This window comes from Pipistrellus kuhlii, unplaced genomic scaffold, assembly GCF_014108245.1.
Source record: "Pipistrellus kuhlii isolate mPipKuh1 unplaced genomic scaffold, mPipKuh1.p scaffold_m20_p_13, whole genome shotgun sequence".
NCBI classification, from domain to species: domain Eukaryota; kingdom Metazoa; phylum Chordata; class Mammalia; order Chiroptera; family Vespertilionidae; genus Pipistrellus; species Pipistrellus kuhlii.
This window is the reverse complement of record NW_023425438.1, coordinates 14,102,555-14,123,554: the sequence shown is the minus strand read 5'-3', so window position 1 is coordinate 14,123,554 and position 21,000 is coordinate 14,102,555. Positions and strand designations below refer to the sequence as shown.

General features: G+C 48.6%; 1 protein-coding gene across 21 annotated transcripts in view; it reads right to left on the bottom strand.

The window, feature by feature from the left end:
• Window positions 1-21,000, bottom strand: part of DTNB (dystrobrevin beta) — a 146,330-nt gene that overhangs the window by 14,729 nt on the left and 110,601 nt on the right. For 15 of the 21 annotated variants that reach the window (XM_045580622.1, XM_045580624.1, XM_045580628.1 and 12 more), the window contains 4 exons: window positions 19,739-19,824; window positions 18,850-18,963; window positions 17,073-17,169; window positions 11,540-11,560 (listed from right to left, as the gene is read on the bottom strand). In XM_045580622.1, coding sequence (XP_045436578.1) covers window positions 11,540-11,560; window positions 17,073-17,169; window positions 18,850-18,963; window positions 19,739-19,824 — 318 coding nt within the window. The remainder of the gene's footprint in view (window positions 1-11,539; window positions 11,561-17,072; window positions 17,170-18,849; window positions 18,964-19,738; window positions 19,825-21,000) is intronic. The other 6 variants (XM_045580626.1, XM_045580630.1, XM_045580639.1 and 3 more) reach the window with 1 other exon arrangement.

Here is a 21,000-nt window from a genome sequence, read left to right as displayed (position 1 = left end):
AGAAACGAAAACATATGTCACCCAAGATCGTGTACACAAATGTTCATTAGCAACAGTTTAACAGGCCAAAAGTGGAAATGATCCAAAAGTTCACTGACTGGCGACTGGGTTAACAAAGTGTGGCTTATCCAAACAGAATAGAACCAGGGGATTGATAATTCTCAGGGGGAAAGGGGTGTCTGTGTGGGGGTACGGGAAGAGACTGGGTAAAAATCATATATCTATGGATGAGGACAGCAGGGGTGGGAGTGTGGGGAGGTAAGGGCAGAGGGTGGAGTGGGGACCAGGTGGAGGGGAGCTATGGGGGGGGGGGGGGGAAGGAAAGGAGAAATAATTGTAATAATCTGAATAAAGATTTTTTTTTTAAAAAAACACACAAATAGAATAGAATACTACAAAATCTCTTTTTGCTCTTTTTACCACTGCTTAACTTTCATAATTTTCTAATGACAAGTAAACATGTTCTATCTTGCCGAAACTGGTTTGGCTCAATGGATAGAGCGTCGGCCTGCGGACTGAAAGGTCCTGGGTTCGATTCCAGTCAAGGGCATGTACCTTGGTTGCGGGCACATCCCCAGTAGAGGGTGTGCAAAAGGCAGCTGATCAATGATTCTCTCCCATCGATGTTTCTAACACTCTATCCCTCTCTCTTCCTTTCTGTAAAAAATCAATAAAATATCTTTAAAAAAAAAAAAACCCAACATGTTCTATCTTATGAAATATATATTTTTTTTAAATCAGTGGTTGTAAAACATTTATTCTTCTTTACTTTTCAGGGTATATATATCTTTTAATACTAGTTTAAACACACAGTAGGAATACTGTTTTGGCTAGATAACATTATCATCTTTTAATCGCTGTCTTTTGTGGCACCACCTCTACCTTTTCCCCTATAATTACCATCACCCTCTGTTCTTTGGCCACCTTTATGGGAGCAGGGGGAAATAAAGCACAAAACCCACACTACTCTGGGAAGTGCTTAGGAACAGCCAGATCTAGTAGTGTCAGCCCCAACCCAAATTAGACAAGGGAGCTGGGAGAGAAGCTGCAGGCAAGGAAAGGAAGCCACTGGCGCGGCCCGCCGTGCGGGAAGACCTGTGAGCCTGCACAGTTTGGGATGCGGGAGGTCACAGACATGGTGGGCACTGGCAAGGCGGGCTTTCCTGGGCCTCCGAGGGTTGAGGGGACCAGAATAAAGGTCGATGCCCAGGTTGCTTGGGCAGCCTCAAGAACGGTCCCCATGTACCGAGTTAATAAATATTAAACAAATCCAGGTGCTCCTTAGCTCCTCCCGGGTTGACGGTCCAGTGCGGCTGGTGGTTGGAAGCCGCCCTGAGCTCCCCGCCATGTGGGCTCCCCCCAGGGCAGCTCGTGAGATGACAGCTGGCTTCACCAGAGGGGAAAACCCGGAGAGCACGAGAGAGGCGGGGTGGGGGAGGCAAGCAAAACCGAAGTCACAGTCTTTTATAACCGAGTCTCGGAAGTAGCATCCCATTCCCCTGATGCGTTAGAAGCAGCCACTGTGCCCAGCCCATGTTCAAGGGGAGAGGATCACACGGGGTGAGAGTTAGAGGGCAAGGGGTCACTGATGCCCTCTCTGAGGTCTGCCCCCACTCCACACACACACATACATGTGCTTATCTGGTCAAAGCATTTCACAAGCAGCTCCATTGATGACCAAGCATGTATAGACCCGAGATTATTGCTTGCTCTGCCTCCTCAGTTAAAGAAGCTCCGAGTTAATAAATATTTGTTCTTCTAAGCCATTAGGGTAAGTTATTATGCAGTGATAGGTGACCCATAGGGTATGGCTGATCTCTGTCTATATGCAATAATCCATCAGTCCCCTCTGAGGACTCCTGATTGAGGGAGGGCTGAAGGGAGAATTTGGGGGCATACGAAACCAGGCCGAGAGGCTGTCATGAGGCCAGGAAAGAGGCCAGGGATGAGATGAGAAGAAAGGTAAGGCTTACGACCAAGAAAGCCTTTCCGGATCTGACTGTGTGCCTGAGTCCCGGAGTATTCGTTTGTCCTGACACTGGAAGTCTCAACCTTCTAACTTTGTCATTAGTTACAGGACCTGAGGAACATCCTCAGCTGCGAATCCAGTGACTCAGAAGAGGGAACATTGCAGGCGCTGAGCCTGCACCTGGCTCTCACCTCGGGGAGAGCGTTTAGGGGGGCAGCATGATGCCGTGGGAGGGGCCCCGAAGTCAGGGGGTCCCCGGTTCTCCTTCTGACTAGCACACGCGCTGAGATTTTTATGGGGCTCAGTCTTCTCGTTTATAGACTGAGAGGCATCAATGAGCTGGTCTCTGAAGTACTTTTCAGACATAAAGTCCTACAACTGTATGATTCCGCCGAGTTATCGAATCTCAGAAACGCCAAGTAATCGTGGCTTTGCTTCAGTCATGACGACAGGACGGTGATGGATCCTCCTCTGAGGGTTTCGGCAGCCGCCTCAGGGGCACAGAGGTGGTGTTTTCTATATTAAATTACCTTCTTCTCACAAGTGGAGTCAACGACAGAGAGGATGCCCACCGAGGCCTCAGGCACAGGAAGCCTGTGAGGTGGCGGTACAGGGAGAGGCTACTGTGCAGGGTGGCGCTATTTCAGGAGAGACAGAGTCTGAAATAAGGTCCTTCCCAGGACCCAGGACCCCTGACTTCTAAGCCATGCCCCTCCCACTGGACCACACTGCCCCCTTCAACATACAAAAGCGTGTGAAGCGCCGGTGGCTCCAGCCAGTGCTTGAGGGCAGAGCCATGCCCTCCGCAGGCTGAGAACCTCCGATGAGCCGCGCTGCTTTTGCTCGGTCTTTGCCCTCTTGGTGGGTCAGGCAGGGCCAGAGGGGCACACTGACAGTCAGGCTGGGGCACTGCCGTGGCATCGCGCCTCGTTGCCAAAGCACAGGTGGGCTTTCCGTCCAGAGGGGCAGGCCCTCCCCACGGGGACTGCCAGGCCCTGCCCTCCATGCAAACCCATCGAGACGAAGTGGCACGAAGGAGGCCGGGAGCATCACAGGCGGGACCTTGAGATTATGGGGAACCTGAGAACCACACAGAAGATGGCGAAGGTGGAGGGACTAGTCAGGTGGCTCTGGGATGGGAATCAGCTCACCAACTGATCAGAGGCTATCAACCACTGTGTGCCTCCGGGTTTCGGCTGCCAGGAGCCGGGCAGTTAGCCTGGGAAGCAAGGAAAGCCTTGCTACATGCTACTTGGTGTGTCAAGGTTTCCTGATGCAGGGACAGTGGGATCTCATTGAAACACAACCTGCAAAAAGGCCTGAGTACAGCACAGGCCTCCTCCCCTCCTCCCCCACGTCTCTAACCAATAACTACACACAATAAACACCCTGTAACTCAGGTTCCCTGAACACAGAGGTCCCTTGTAGTTGGAAACAATTCTGCTGAAAACACAGAGCTAGAGACATGTTATAATCTGAGAAGTTCTTTAGTCTGCTGGCTCTTCACTTCTGAATCAGCAAAAAAAAAAAAAAAGAGAACTGGAGCATCTAAGAAAATAGCTCAGAAATTATGCTTATAACTTCAAAGGGTTCATGACCCCAGGAAAAGAGTCTGTGGTGTAGCCCACCCTTCATTTTTATATTTGAGGCGGCCGAGGCCTGCCGAGGCCATAAGGTCACAAGAGGATTAGAAGAAAGGCTAGGACTGGTGCCAGGGCCTGAGAATCGCCTCACACAGGCGGGCAGGGAGCACCGTGCAGTGTGTCTCTGAGCCGAAGGGACACAGATCAGTCCAGGCGTCTCACGGCTGAAGCTCTCCCTGAGCTGCAACAGGAGAGCCCATTTCCAATAAGAGTGAGGAATGTGAGAAACATAATTACGCCTTGGCTTCTCGTCTAGAACACAAGCTTCACGCTGGAGCCAAACAGGGCCAGACAACGCCAGAGAAGGTGACCTGAGGACACGGATCCTTCCCCACAGCTGGCACCAGGGCGGAGACAGGGACTCACAGGCGGAGGCAGAGAGAGAGAGAGAGAGAGAGAGGCGCCGTCTCAGCGGGAGGCGGCACGCACTGTCCTGGGCCGTGTTTAGGATCCCCGGCGTGCTGCCTGACACACGGGAGGGCTGCATCCCCTTCTTTTCCTTACGGAGCGGGAATGAATTTTTTGAAAATCTCTTTGGTGCCCAGGATGGTCAGGCAATCAAGCCCAGAGAGGCTGTGGCACAGCCTGGTTCTGAGACGACGCCCTGGTGAGCCAAAACGAACGGCACGGCCCCCTCCAACCTCTCCCCACCACAACTCCGAGCCGAGCGGTGATCATGGCAACAGGAGGAGACCCCAGAGTCTCCACTTCTCTCTTCGACTCGTGGACACCTGCCAGGTAGCAGATGGCCCGTGCGGACAATTACCCTCACTTTGCTGCGGTGTAGTTAAATCCAACAGGGGCCGCCCATCTTCAGAGGCCCTCTCAGAAAAACAAAAATGAAACAAAACAAAAAACAACAACCAAAAACAGCCTTGGGGAGAAGGAGCTATAAGCCCGAAATCGAAGCGAGGCAACACTAAAGGTAAAGAGAACTGGGAGGTATAAGGAATGGACTTTGCACATTTTTCTTTTTCGAGAAAAGGTGAAGAACAAAACCACCCACGTACTATTTCGAGCTGGTGCTGGCTGGCTCTGCCGGGAAAATGCAGCCGTCTCCTCGAACACACAAGTACCAGGAGAGAGAGAGGCTGATCTGCTGCTGCGCTGGCTGTCCTGCCGCAAGATGTGAAAATAACGGCCTGACGCGACGGGAGTCAGGAGGGCTGGGGTCAGGGCCAGGGTGGAAGCCAGGGGGTGGTGGACAGCAGGGTGCAGGAGGTGAGGCAACTGCGCGGCAGTGAGCAAAGCAGCAGGCCATGGCTCACTCTGGGATGAATTAAAACAGGTAAAGGCCTGGCCGTGTGGCTCAATGGCTCAGTGCTGACCTATGAACCAGGAGGTCATGGTTTGATTCCCGGTCAGACACATGCCCAGGTTGCAGGCTCAACCCCTAGTATGGGGTGTGCAGAAGGTAGCCTAAAATGATGTCTGTCTCTGTCTCTGTCTCTGTCTCTGTCTCTGTCTCTGTCTCTCTCTCTCTTCCTGAGATCAATAAAAACGTATTTAAAAAAAACACAGGTAAAGAACATGTCTGGAGACCTTCCTGCCTTAGCGAAGGGGCCCGCCTGCAGGCTTGAGTGCAGCGCACATTTAAAGGTAAGCCTGGCTCTGAACCCCGGGAGAAGGGCTGCAGAGTCTTACGATGTCTCTCTTCTCCTCGTCCCCGTTGATACACATTTATCTATTGTGGCTGCCGAAAAGTTTGGCACCAAAGAGTGTGCCTTGAGGTCCTTCCGCAGAGGGCTGACACCTCTGTGTTCCCACACCACTTCAGGAAACTGGGTGCTAACACACAACCTGTGCCTCTCTGTGGCTGTTTGTGGGGAAGGCGGCTGCAGACAGGAAATAGCTATGGCAGGGCCGCTGGAAGGTCAGTGATCGCACCGTTGGCAACCAGTGGAAGTTCTGGTCCTCAATCTTCATGATTCTGTCCCTATTGAAGTCAAACTGCTAGTCAATTAGATACAAGACAAGGCTTACTCCGAGGCTTACAGGGGTGGGGCAGGGTGTCTGGTTATCTCTCTAAGTGGTAGAGATATTAAGCTCTTGAGACAAAGAACAACCTATTAAAACTCACCATAAACCCAAAGATCAAAAGGAAAGTTGAAATGTTAACTTTCAGATAGGGAAGCTCATAAAGTCCAAGGCCAGAATTACCCTCTTTCTGTTTGTTTCTCCGAGTTTACCCCGCTCTGTTGAAAAATGGTGTCCCATTAGTTCTCATTGCAGGATTTCAAAGCCAGTTCTTAGCAAAATGATTAGGAACTTCATTACAGGGAAAACCGCTACAAAGCGAACACCAGACACCCCAATTGCATATTGGAAACAAGAAAACAGGCTCCCGAGAGAGCGTGGTCCTTATTCAGATAGCTAAATCAATGATCCCGTATGCAGCCGGAACCTATCAGTGATATTATAAAATTCAATGAGACACGTTTATTTATTTAATCCTCACTCGAAAATATTTTTTCATTGATCTTTTAGAGAAAGTGGAAGAGAGAGGGAAAAACAGAGAGAAACATCGATATGAGAGAAACACATCGAATGGTTGCTTCCTGCACACACCCTGACCAGGGCCAACGCTGGGGAGGTGCCTGCAATGCCCTTGATCAGAATCGAACCTGGGATCCTTTGGTCCACAGCCGATGCTCTAACCACTGAGCCAAACCGACTAGGGCTCACTCAAACAAATTTAAATGCCTTTTCTTAAAAAATATATATTTTATTGATTTTTCATAGAGAGGAAGGGAGAGGGATAGAGAGCTAGAAACATCGATGAGAGAGAATCATCGACCAGCTGCCTCCTGCACACCCCCCACCGGGGATGTGCCCGCAACCAATGTACATGCCCTTGACCGGAATCGAACCCGGGATCTTTCAGTCCGCAGACCGACGCTCTACCACTGAGCCAAACCGGTTTCGGCTAACTGCCTTTTTATTTAAATTTGGAAGGCCGAACCTGCGTGGTGTGGTATGGCACCCTTTCCCAACACTACCACTCTGCTGAGTCCCTGGGTATACATAATGTCATGGCGGAGCCCGGGCTCTGCAGGTGGTTATCTGAGTTGGATTCCAGCTCTGCCATTTACTGGCTGCGTGACCTTGGGCAACTTAACCTCTCTGGCACCTCAGATTCTTCCTGTGTAAAACGGAGAGATATTGGTCTTTTAACCTGCTGGTGAGGAAGAGCCTTCAATGCTTCACCCACCTGCTCAGAATACCACCTGCCGTTATTCTATTCTGCAAGGTGCTGGGGGAGGGGAAGGGGGAATGTCTCTGCTAGGCAGGCTCAGGAGCTCCGGGGGCAGTTGGCATGTATGCAGGCAGCGTACACAGGAGGAGGAAACCTGTACCTACCTGGAGGGACAGAGGAAATGCAGCACGGGCACGAGAGGGTATAACCCTGGCCTCCTGCAACAGGGTCAGGTTTCATGAGGTGGCACCTGAGAGTACCTGAGGGCTATAATTTCAACAGGCGGACAAGGCGCAGGGAGGGCGATCCAGGTGAGGCAAGAGCATGAGTGAAGGTGCGTGGGTTGAGAGGGGGCTGTGCCTGGGGGAGGAGTAGTGTGGGGAGCACGAAGCCATGTGGTGGGAAAGAGAAGTGAGGGCCACCATCACGCAGAGCCGTAAATAAATGGTCCTCACGTTTATTCACTACGCCACATAATGGCGAACTATGGCCCATGGCCAAACCCAGCTCACCACCTGTTTCTTTGCAGTTCCTAAGAAAGAATGCCTTTACTTTAAAATTATATATATATATAATTATATATATATAATTGATTTCAGAGACAGGAAGGGAAAAGGAGAAAGAGCTAGAAATATCAACGAGAGAAACATGGATTGGTTGCTTCCTACATACCCTCTACTGGGAATCAAGCCCGCAACATGGACATGTGCCCTGACCAGGAATTGAACTGGTGACCTCCTGGGTAGACACTCAACCAGCTGAGCCATACCAGCCGGGCTGGCTTTCCATTTTGAAATGGGTGTGAGTGGTTATATAAGTACTTATATAATAGCTCTGGTTTTGGCTTACAAAGCCTAAAATATTTACTATCTAGTCCTTTAAGCGAAAGCTCGCTGACCTGCTCAGGCAGCGGCAGAGGGAATGATGCGGCCAGTGTGCTCTGTCCTCAGGAATCTGCACAATGTGAAGGAGGGACGGGAGGCAAGAGACGGGACAAGGAGGCGTATGACCAGGTGACAGATGATGGAGGCTGGAATGAGGAGTGGTGATGGAAACTGAGAGGAGAGAGAGATAAGCAGGCCTTTGGAGAAAACACTGACTGGACCAGACAGCTGCGTAGGAAGAGCAGAGCCTGGAAGAGTGCGTGCATGGAGGGAGTGTTGGCAGGGACCCCAACACAGCGGGAGATGTGCAGAGGCGCTTCCTGTGGGGGAAGGTGCCTGGGGATCTTTTGTCATCCATCCCACCTCAGAACAAGGGATTCTGGGAGTGCCTGGGGGCTCATAGTGGTGTCACAGAGAAAGGTTCTCTGGGCTTGGGTCAGTGCTTCTTAATTGGTAACTTTATTTTATTATTATTTTTTAAAAATATGTATTTTATTGATTTTTTACAGAGAGGAAGAGGGACAGAGAATTAGAAACATTGATGAGAGAGAAAAATCGATCAGCTGCCTCCTGCACACTCCCCACTGGGGATGTGCCTGCAACCAAGGTACATGCCCTTGACCAGACTCGAACCTGGGACACTTGAGTCCTCAGGCTGACGCTCTATCCACTGAGCCAAACCGGTTAGGGCTTAATTGGTAACTTTAGGTGCTAGGGACCTGGGGATGGGGGTAGCTAGCACTAGAATTTAGGAGGTAGAGGTCAAGGATGCTTCTGAATATCCTACAATGCAGAATCAGCCCCTTTGCCCCACACAAAGCTATCTGGCTCCATACGTCCACAGAGCTGAGGATAAGAAACCTGCCCTGAGGGTGATTCAGGGTCACAAGGTCCTACAGAGGTGGCCTGTCCAGGGCTACTCTTCCCAGGTGGTGAGCTGCTGTGCACAGAAGGGCGGGCCACCAGTAGCCTAAAGACCAGGTTAGAACTTCCAAGGGCCCAAGAATCAACCGGTCCCTTCTGCACATTTGGGAGATGTCCCGGAGGGCAGCTACGGGCCCGAGAGGCTCCTAGATTCTCTCTTGATTTCCTGAGGTTTGAGCTGGTTAAACATAGGAATTGAAATACGAATCGTGAAAGCAATGGATATCTAGCGAATGTTATACATTTTGAAGTTAAAAAGAATATATAATAATAAAAGCACCAAAGGATTTGTGGTTAGCCAGCTTTGTAGAGCAGTGGTGAGCTGGTATGGATTCTTATTAAAGGTACCACTTTAGCTGCAGTAAACTGTCTCTCTGCATTGCCTCTAATTTTAGAAAACATGCCTCTCCCTCCTTCCCTCCCTCCATCTCGCTTTCGTTCTTTTTTTTAAGCATTGGGACATCTATACTACAGCTCCAAATGAGAGTAACTCTACTTGCCAAATTATGATTAACAGAAAATGAACATGAGTGGAAAATAATCCATCGTACCCTTTGTCACATGCTTCTTTCAGCTGGAAGTAAGCAGATGTCCATTTCCGTTAAGGACGCTAGGCTCCCTACCTTAGTCTTGGTGCTAACACGGAACATCAGAACCAGCCTGAGGTCAGCTACAGAACTCTCGTCATCGGTACAGCACCAGGATTTGAGGAAATGCCTACGGACACTCTCAAAGTGTAGTGTTAGAGGTCCAAACCCATGCCAAGACAGGATGGTAGACTGAGGTCTATCAGAAAGACAGCACTAGGAATTCCTGTCCTCCCAGAGATAAGCCACAGGGGTGGGCTTCATGGAAGCAGCCAGCGCCCTTCTCATGGGGTGCATTCGTTTTTCTGGAAAAGTGGGAGGCAGATGATTGGCGTCAGTACACCCTGGGGAAGGAGATGGTTGCTGGAAGAAAGTGCAGACAGTGAAGTGAGGACCAGAGGGTTTCAAAGTTGCCAAAGGACACGCCAGTCCTTGGAGACTGTGAGGACTGGACCTGGAACTCAGGACCTCGGCCATGGAGGACTCCCAAGGCATTCACACAAGAGTCTGGGTCCAGCTTGTCATTGTGCCAACTTCAAGGGGAGGATGTTCTTACATGGAACCAAAGGTCGCTGAAATCAACGTGTGATTTAATCCCTCGTCTGCCCAAGGTCAGCTTTAAATTGACCTTAGAAATGATACAACAGTAGTATTGATTTCTGGTTCTTGGATTACACAGTAATGCATACAATTTTAAAAAAATGAAATGTCTGTTGGAGGTTCTACTGCTACCATTAAAATAAATACCCATAATGCCTGCCCTTCTGAGAGAGAGCTATCAGGAAGGTACAGGGTGCTCCCAAGAATGTGCTGCCCTCTGAGCTGGCACGTTTAGAAAGAGTGAGTCTGGGCGCATTGCTGGCACGTTCCCAGCAAGTGGTTTTGACGGTAAAGTGTATCTCTGAGGTGTAGACGGGTGAGGAGAAAGAGGGGAACACCGGTGGTCAACAACCACAGGTGAGGCGATCCCCCTTGTCAACAGGAAGGGTACAGTCATAAACAGCAAGGGGATGAGACTGCCAGGGAGGGAGTGGAGAAGGGAGCAGGAAGCAGAGACCCTCCTCTCTGCTTCTGCTAAGCAAACTGGAGGTCATGTGACTTGCTTTGGCCAATGAGATGGAGTGGAGATGATGTGTGTCACGTCCAGGTAGATGTGTTAAATTGATGCACTTGACCTACCTTCCTGGCCTTCTCCTGCCATGCCCAGGTCAGTGTATCTATTCTATGGAAGTGCCACAGATCAGCAGGAAAAGGCGTCAATGAAGAAAAACAAACCCGCTACAGCTTTACATGAAAGCCACTGGGATTTCTGTATCCTTTCCTGTTCTGCCCTCTTTCTCACCGTCTCACTCTGGCACTCCTTTCTTATCCTTTCCTTCCTTTCCTCTCCTCTTTATTCTATATGTCCGCTGCTCTCCGAACTGGAAAAAATAAAAAACATGATGTTTTATATTCCCATTCTTGATCTGAAACATGGGTAGATTTGGTTTTTGAAGAAAGAAATAATTAACATTTCTGAATTAAACATTTCATATTTCTCTCTTAAAAAAAAAAAAAAGCCCCGAGGTAAATTAAAAATCAGCTTTAGCATATGTAAAAGATAGATGCTTTGAAAACCTTACTACATTATATAAACATATGGTGCTACTATTGCACACAGGCTCTCAATGGCGTTTCCTGTGTGGGTTTGTGGCTATCAGGATAAATAAAAACAGACATAAACCTCCCCTGAACACTGCCACAGCCGCCTGCGGAGAAACCACAGCTCCCTCTGGAGTGGGCCCTGAACGGAAGGGAACGCATGGCGTCATCAGCCCCTCCCTCCCTCCTCATTGGTAACTTTGTTAAGAGGCGACTGGAGCTGCAGCGCCCAGAAGCCTGTGCGAGATGAGAGCACATCTGAAGTCATCACCAGAACTGATTTCCATGCAGTCACTCAGGACACAGTGCTCAGACCTGAGCTCACCCCCACGGCTCCACGTGCTGTTTCAAGCAATTAAAGTCACTCCAGACAGGAAGCAGCAGAGAAAGCAAGAGCAGGAAAATGCAATTGCGGCCTGGAGAATCATGCATACTCAAACAGGGCAGATGTGTACAATCTGAAAAACTACTCAACAAGCTCTGGTTTCAAACAAGAACATGCTCTACTGGGAAAACGTGATGGATGGGGACTTTCAGGCCGCTGTACAACACCATGGAGAGCACTCGAAGGTTCCACACACAATCAGATGACCTTGGGCAGGGAGGAGAGGGGGACGTCTATGCCAGTTACACGAGGAGAAGGAGAACATGCAAAAGGAGCAAGAACCAGACGGAGAATTACGAAGTTCACTTACTGCCTGCTTTTGCTCTTCCTCCTAGAAGTGGTGAAAACAAACAAAACAGGTAGAGGAAAAAGGAGAGAGATTAATGCCCATCACCACAAACATCTGGAAGAAATGACAGAACAGGGCCCATCAGGCCAGGCCCCTGGGTTCGGAGATCAGAGCCCTGACCACCTCAGCACATCATGAGCTGATAGAGCCAAGGGGGGAACTCGGCCCCATCCAGCTGATTCAATGGGAATGTCTAGAGTTTCAAAGAAAGAGCCTCAAAAACCATCCAGTCCAACTTCTTCATGGTATGCATCAAAAAGACTCAGAGAGCTTGACTTGCCCAACTTTTTTCTTTTTTAGGGTTAGAGTTAGGGCTAGGATTAGGGTTAGGGCTAGGGCTAGGGTTAAGATTAGGGTCAGGGTTAGGGTTAAAGTTAGGGTTAGGGTTCTTGCCCAACATTTAACTATTTAGGGTAAACCTAAAGCAGAAGCCCAACCATGACTCAAAAGCCCAATCACCCATTTCACCCTTCACAGTATTCATAGGTGTTTAGGCACATTGATCCCAGTGGCGGGCCTCAAAGTGTGGGATACAGACCAGCAGCAGCAGCAGCAGAACCTGAAAAACTGTCAGAGATGCAGATTTTGGAACCCCACCCCAAAGAAACTGGCTCAGAACTCTTGGGGTGGGGCACGATAGGTATTTAATGAGCACACTGATTCCATGATTGCTCGTTTGAGAACCACGGCTCTAAGGGGTTCCATATATCCATGAGTTCATCTCCAGAGTAGTCCCCTCCCCTCCACTTGCTTTGTTTTTTTAAAGATGCACACGCCCCTCAAACCCCGCAGGACACTGGGAACTGCTTCAGGGCCCTGCGAGACCTCACTGTCTCATTAACTCAACGCGGGTTCACTTAGTACTTCCTACGCATGAGGCTCTGGATCATGAGATGGTCTCTTTTACAGGCTCGCAGCGAGGGTGCACGGAGCAGGCACCTGCTAACCACCCAATCTGAACGCACCACCAGGCGCTACAGAAAGATGCACGGCGAAGAAGAGGGACACACTTCCACCCTCCTCTCTCCTCAGCCCGTTGCTCCTCGGCCACTCTGTCTTCTGAGGGATGCCTTTGCTTCCTTCCTGTGCCCCGTCGTGGGGAACTGTGGTCAGGGAGTCTCTGCTCTTTGGCCCAAGGATTCACATCCACAAGCTGTTGCACCGGTTCTATTTAAATTGGATCCATCCGGGCAGTCTTTTTAAAAATATATATTTTATTGATTTTTTTACAGAGAGGAAGGGAGAGGGATAGAGAGTTAGAAACACTGATCAGCTGCCTCCTGCACACCTCCCACTGGGGATGTGCCTGCAACCAAGGTACGTACCCTTGACCGGAATCGAACCTGGGACCTTTCAGTTTGCAGGCTGATACCCTACCCACTGAGCCAAACTGGTTAGGGCCAGGCAGTCTTTTTAAAAATATATACATTTGTTATTGATTTCAGAGAGAAAGGGAGAGAGAGATAGAAACATCAATGATGAGAATCACTGACTGGCTGCCTCCTGCACGCCCCCTACTGGGGACTGAGCCCGAAACCCGGGCACGTGCTCTAACCAGCAATGAACCCTGACTTCCTGGTTCACAGCTCAATGCTCAACCACTGAGGCACACCGGTCGGGCCAGGCAGACTTGACTAAACATATGGAGGAAGCCTCAGGAAAGGATGAGGGCTGCTCAGTGTGTAGATCTGGGTGCAATGGTTTCGGTAAAGACAAGAAATTACAAAAGGGAGAGAGTAAGTAAACATTTGGAGAAAATAATGTTAATCCTGCAAGGGAAAAACGTGGACTAGAAATTAAACGGGCACCAAAAACTTTCCAACTCGACCCAGGACGATGTTCTCATAATCGAAGCCAGCTGCGAGATGCCTGGCCAAACCCAGACTCACGGGAGCCAGGCAGAGTGGGCCAGAGCATAGCCGAGTCGGCCTGCGAGGCTGGGGTCTTGAAGCTTTTACTGCGGCATTCGTGGTTCTAGCTAGGAGGGACTCCAGTTCTGCAGGTAGGAAGCCAGCTCCCTTCCTAGCCAGGCTTCCTAGGGGGTGGGGTGAGGCAAAGAGCCCTAGGAGAGTTAGAAAACAATTTTAAAATGTAGGGTTTTTGCTGGCATTAGTGTTCAATGGAAATTGAGATGGTGAGGGAGGGATGGCGCAAAACCTTAGAGACTGACATGGCATCTGAGGGCAAAAGACCAGCCTGTAATTTCTTAGAACTGTTTCTAAGTCACCTCCCTATTCTCGCAGTTTCTCCAGGTCTGGGATTGGGGAAAACATTGCTTTGCTTCAGCAGAACAGGGAAGTCTCACAAAGCAATGCTTCACTTTGGCGATGGTGGTGTGCAGTTTGTCCAAAGACATGAAACCATTAAAACCCGTCAGGTGAGGATGGGGAGGTGGACAGGGCGGTGTGTTGAGGACTGAGAGGCCCGCCCATGAGCACGGGGGTCGGGAGAGGGTGGACTTTGGCCAAGTCTGTTACTTAGGACAGCGTTGTATGATTTGAACTCACAAAAGTCCTTCAGATAATGCCTTGAAGGCTCTGTCAACACGGAAAACAGGCCAGATATAAGGTCTTAGAACGTTTCTGTTAACGATTGGTCATTAGTGTCGGTAAACACTGGCCGATGACAAGGCCTAGAAGCCAACTTGATTTAAAGGGGCAATAACACCTTCATTATAGAGCAGACATGTAGAGCTGTTGTGTCACCTAAAACATGGGAGACTCTTTCACACAGGGAGCGTCTGGCTGGGGGGCCAGTGAAATGCCACTGTAGTCACCTGTAGAAAAATTTATATTCAAAACCTCACTTCCAAATTCAAAACTGCAGAATTCACCTGGTACACCCGTTTCAAAAACAATAATGGAAAATGAGGTAGAAAATTACTGGGAGCATGGTTCAGAAATGGGAACATCAACACACAACCATTTCTAGATTACAGAAAATGTATAAGGCAGAGGTTATCAATATCCTCATTGATTGGGGTGGAGGGAATGTAGGGGAAAGATACATTCTGAAACCTGGGTACCTGAGTGTCATCTGCATTACGTCATTAAAATACCAAGACAATAAGAAGGTCCCTGATACTCCTTGGTGACGGGAATTGAGTCTTATTCATCATTAATGCCAAATACCTAAACACTAGGATTTCAATTCCTTTTTAAAATTAAATAAATATATGATTAATTTTTACCCAGCCTTGTTTCTCCCCTCTCCCCTCCCCCAAAGAAATAAAAGGATTTAAGATTTTTGTTTAATGAATTCATATACTGGGGTGATGCTTCTTATGCATGCTTCTTTCCAAGTATAGAATATTTTAGGAAAGGGGAGGAAAGAACTCCCCGTGAGCTGGGAGCATGCGTGGTGGGTTTTCACTGATGAGTACCCCAGAGCACGGGGCTTGACTGTCCGTTTGACTAACCGCTTACAGCTGTTTTATGAGAGAATTAAATGCTAGCAGGCTGAACGTCAACAAAAGCTGGATGGTCCTTTGAAATTAAAATGAGAACGGTAAAGGGCACTTCTATTACGCACTGGTGAATATGTATTTTTTTAATAGTAGGAAAACATCTTTGAAATTTTAATGGAAGCCAGTGATTCCTAGGTATGACCTTTTGGGAGTGTACATACTACGCAAATTAAGACTGCCATCCTTTTTAGGGAGCTGGATCACTAAAGGAATGAGATTTCAACTGTGAATGCTAATCAGTGGATACCAAGACAACATCCCTGGTGTGTCTGCAAATTCCTCCTCCCCGTCTGAGTGGCTCAGCCTGTCAGGAGGGTAAAGGACAGGTGTTTAAGAACCTGACAGGGGATCCTACAAAACGGGCAGCAGGGTCCCGCTTATTTTACTGAAATTGTAAACGGAAGCCAACAGCGAGAAATACAAGGGACCCGAGTTCCAGGCATCAGCACATTCTGCTTAGCCCCCGAATACAAGCGTCAGAGCCGAACTCAAGGAACTCAAGGTCACAGCAATGCAGGCGAGGCTCTGTGCCAGGAACCCTAAGTGAGGAACCCTGAGGGCAGCCAGCTGACGGGAAAGGGCACAGTGGTACTTAGCGGAAATTCATCCCGACTTCCCTTGGCTTGTATAAACCTTTCACCTTTTTTTTAAAAAGGTCAGCCCGGGGTACCTCCCCATCTGCCTGTCTGGGAGCATCTTTCTGAAAGGGAGGCTTGACACAGGGAAAGAGGGGAGGGGGGGCAGGTTATCTCCTGACCTACTGGTGGACTAGCCTCCCGGAGTCAGGGCTCCCAACGCCCCCGCGGCCACAGACATTCCACAGACCAACGAGTCTAGGACTTCTCTGCCGTGTTGAGTGGCTGATGGGTTGCTTAGCTGCATACTTGACAATGACTGCAGGGATCTGGGCCAGGTTTTATGCATAAGGCGTTCTTTAAACGAGACCCGCTTAGGACTTCAAACATTTCGCAGAAGTCCTGTCAACGGGGATAATGTAGAAACACGTCTAGGCAAAAACAACCCCAACACCCAGGATCAAAGCAAGAAGCACACTGAGCTCAAGACCAAAAGAAGTGCCTGAGCAAGCCAAACGCATCTTCCCGAGTCGCTAACACCGCTGGCTTCCTCTCAAGGGACGGGTTCAGAACGGAGGAGCTGAGGAAGAGCTGGCATTTCCCCAGGTGGTTTCCCAGGGCCACTGTCTGGCCTGGACCCTGGTCACTTCCAACCTGGGTGAGCTCAGCAGTCTCCTGTTGTCCTTTAGTTCCTCCCCTTTCTCACCCATTCTGCACAGGTTCCTATTTTTTTCAAAACCTTCAGAGATTCCCTTATCCCAGGATGAAATCCACCCCTCAGCCTGCTCTGAGGTCCTCCGCATTTTGCTGTTTCCACGCCGGCTGCTAACTTTGTCTCCCACAAAACACCGCGGTTCCAGGGCACAGACCTTGGGAGTGAGCAGCATGAACGGATGTCTGGCGCCTCTGCTGCACAGCTGGGCAAACACTGCTTTCAGTGCCAAGAACACTGCCCGGGTGGGGACACTCCCATGCCAAGCTGCCTTTCTCTGCTCTGGGGTGTAGGTGTGGTAATATATTCTTCAACAAAAATAGATAGCGAGGCCTGATTATTCCAGATTTAGTCAAGCCCCGATTCACCAACCCTAGAGCTAACATGCTATTTTATTCCTCCCAATATAGTGATCGATTAGAGTTTGGTTGATGATTGGTGTGCTTCCGCGATACTTACTAAAAAAGGAATTTGTAGGTGGAATCTCTGAATATTTGTCTTAAAAGAAACTTTAAACAGTTGGGAAATAGTCACTTATCCATAGCTAATATGCTATTTGTAAACATTAATAAAAGCAGCTATTCCTGGACATTACTCTGGCTCCAGCTATCGACTTTTCCTTTGACAGCCAGGCTTTCCGCTGATGCCGGTGACTGTTACACGGAACCTGACTGCCGCTGAGGAGGTGTAGCTGGAAACTGGACGAGGCAGCAGCAGGTAAGCCCGAGAGCAGGCTCTTACCTTCAGTAGCTTCATGAGCCCCTCCAGCTGAACCATCAGCTCCCGCCTGCTCTCCTGCAGAGCCGACATCCGCTGCTCCAGCTCATCCTTCCGTTGCCTGGCCGAGAGGAGAGGCCCATCAGAAAAGAAACTCGGGGAAAAGGGCCAATGGCCAGGGAGCATCACTTTTGGACCCGGTTCTGCTACTTACAAGGGTATGAGACGCTGAGCAAGCCATTTAACCTCTGATGCCTTATGCACAAAGGAATGATGGATCTATTTTGCCCACTTTACTGCTGTGAGAATAGCATGTAAACATGCCCTGGAAAGTATACATGGCCATGGAGAGGAAAAGTACAATATAATTATGAAAATAACTGAAAAAATTCATCAGGAAGTTGAATACTTCATTTAGAGAAATACACAGAACCAGTCCAAATTTAAATGAATGGTGGAGGAAAGGTATAAAAACTGCGCAGGGAAGACGAGGTTCAGTAGGCGGGGCTGCCAGCACCAGACAGCAGGTGCTAGAAGCGCGAAAGACTCAGGAAGGCTGTGACTACGAGAACTCTGCTCCCTGAGGACAGTTTCATGTCAACTCCAGCTCAGTGTGTCCAAAACGAACTAAGACTTTCCTCCTCCGATGGTTCTCTTTCCCAACTTCGTGGTCTCTCACTTTTTCATTCCAGTTGTCAGAGCTGAAAAACTCCGTCCTCTTTGATATTTTCCTGTTTCTATACTATATTCAATTAAGCCACCCAATTCAGATAATTCTTTTCTAGAAATGTATGTCTATCTTTCTATCCTCACTTCTCCCACTTTCTCCAAGTGCTCCTTACATCACACACACACTGGTTTCTTAGCCTGATTAACCCTGATTTCATCTATGATGGTGAGGCCTACTAAATAGGCAGCCTTGATCATGCCACTTAACCTGTCTGAGCCTCAATTTTCTGTTCTGTATAATGGGACTAATAATCAGTAACATCAATATTTTGAGGAACACTTAAGATAATGACTATGAAAGTGTTTTTTGAAGTTTGCAATCCTACTCAAAAGAAAGCTGTATTCATTTCATCATCTGATGCCACAACCTCAAGAGAATGACTAGCATCACTGAGTCTTGCCTTGCACAATCTAGACCTTGGCTCTCCAATATGGTAGCCAGGAGCCACATGTGCCTACTCAGCACCTGAAACATGGCTAGTCTGCACTGATGCACTGCATGTGTAACACACACACACACACACACACACACACACTGGATTCAAATTTTTCGTGTGGACAAAAGAAAGTAAAATAATTTATTACTATTTTTTTCAGTATCGATTCAATGTGGAAATGACAATATTTTGGCTATATCAGGTCAAGTAAAAAAATAATATTAAAATTAATGACTTCTATTTCCTTTTAGCTTTTCCCTGTGGCTGTTAGAAAAGTTGTAATTACACATGTGCGTCACTGTATTTCTATTGGAGAGCACGGCCCCAGACCCACCTTCAATCCTATCGTTAGCACCCCGCCTCCTAGTCCCGCTGAGGTCTGGACCTCCAGGTGGTTTACTTTTCCCTAAACAGACCCCATACATTTAGGACTCAGAGCTATCCCACCCCCTTCCAAATACTGTTCCCTCCTTCACGTCCCAGCGCCTGAAGCAGCCACAGAGCGCGGACTGCACCGGTGTCTGCTCTAACATGACTAACTGTTCTGATAAACGGACTCTCTCTCACTCACTTGGTTCCCAGAGACATAAACTCCGACCGAGGCAGACTGTAACTCCATGCAGATCTCCACTCACCTCAGCAGCCGCAGCTCGGCCAGCAGCGTGGGGTTCTGCTGGGCCTTCTCGGGGGTGGGCTGGGAGGCCTGCTCGTGCTCCAGGCGAAGGCGCTGGATCTCCTGCAGGATCTCTCTGCAGGGGATGCAAGAAAGGCAGATGCCACACTGGCCTCCACACCCTCTCGCTTCCTGCTGGGAGTTCTCACTCCAGTGGTGCAGCCTCTGCCAGTCTTACTCTGATGGCTTCCAAATGACCAAGCTGTGACACGGACACCCTCCTAATTCTGTGCCCCTTATTCAAGGAAACAATCCTCTGTGGCAGAAAAAGCCACAAAAATACTCAAGAACGTGAAGAAATCTCCATGGAAGGAACATGACAACCAAGATATCCTGCTCCTCTCTAGGGAAAGGACCGGAGTTCTGTGCTAACTCCCAAGTCTTCCCCTGACCTCCGAGAGATGAACAGCTACTTCTATCAATTTCCGTTTCGTTATGTCCAACCTCCCAGGCCTGGTTTCTACCCGTCAGTGCACGATGGTGTGCTGTCGGTCTCCAAGCCTTTAAACGACCAGACAGTCACATGCAGCCTAATCAGCCAGAACGGGTGACGAGGTAGAGGAAGAGACTGCTGGGAGTGAAGGAGGAAACCGTGTGAGGGGAGCCCAGCTATGAAGGGGAGAAGGCCCTGGGAAAGAGTCTTCCTGAGGCTCTGGGACCAGCACAAGGGACGCCCTGCAGATACGCAATGCAGTGTCCGGGGGATTTTCTGGACCTGGGCTGGCCTATATTCCCTGAGGAGGGAACTTCCTTTGTGGTCAGAAGCCACCTGGTCTGCAAGGAAAATGAGAACTAGACACTCCTGTGATGATCTTGGACTTCAGAGCCTGGCTTGGCCTCTCCTTGCTCACCTGTTTTTGTTTTCCAGTTCTGCAATAAGCTGTCTTTGCTGCTTGTTGGCATCGAAGTTAAAGCTCAAGTCAGTGGGAGGACGGGTCTACAGTGAGGAGAAAGAAAGGTTTGTTGGTATGTGTGTGTGTGGTTTTTTTTTCCTGATTCAAATATATCCAGAATCCTTGACAGACTGTTGATATTTAAAAACAACAACAACAGATTTTGAGGTAAAAATTACCTACCATAGAATCCACCCATTAAAAGTGTACAATGAATTCAATGACTCTTAGTAAACTTAAATAGTTGTGGAACCAATCACCATAGACCAGTTTTGGAACATTGTCTATCACCACACACACACACACACACACACACACTCACACAAAATCCCCTTGTTTGTGATCAACTGCCATTCCCTCCCACCCCCACTGCAGGCAACCACTGGTCTGCTGCCTAGCTTTGTCTTTCCCAGAAACTTCACACACATGGAATCATAGAACACATCATCATTGGCTTCTAGCTTCCACTTAGCATGTTTCTGAGTTCCATTCACATTGTTCCATGAATTAGGAGTTCCCTCCTTTTCATTGACTCAGCTTTGGGCCATTAAATGAAGTGGCTTTGTGTTGATGTACGTTTTTGTTTCTCTTGGGCTAGCACCTAAATGTGGAACTCCTTAGTTATATGATATAAGTCTATATTTAACCTTTGGAGGAACTGTCAAATTGTTTCCCCAAGCGGCAATGCCACTTTAGAATCCCACCAACAACAAATCAGGGTTTGATTTTTTTTTTTAAATATATTTTATTGATTTTTTGCAGAGAGGAAGGGAGACAGATGGAGAGCTAGAAACATCGATGAGAGAGAAACATCGACCAGCTGCCTCCTGCACCCCCCCCACTGGGGATGTGCCCGCAACCAATGTACATGCCCTTGACCAGAATCGAACCCGGGACCTTTCAGTCTGCAGACCGACGCTCTACCACTGAGCTAAACTGGCTTTGGCCAGCGTTTGGTTTTCAACATCTTGTCAACACTTGTCACTGTCTTTTTGGTCTTAATCATCCTTGTGGGTATGAAGTATCTAACTGTGGACTTTAAAAAAATGGATATATAATTTACACAACATAAAATCTAACTCTTGAAAGTGTGCAATTCAGTAGTTTCAAGTATATGTATGAGATTATTAAGCCATAATCACTAATTGCAGAATATTTTCATCACCCCACAAGGAAACCCCTTACTCATTAGCAGTCACTTCCCCTTGTCCCCTCCCCAA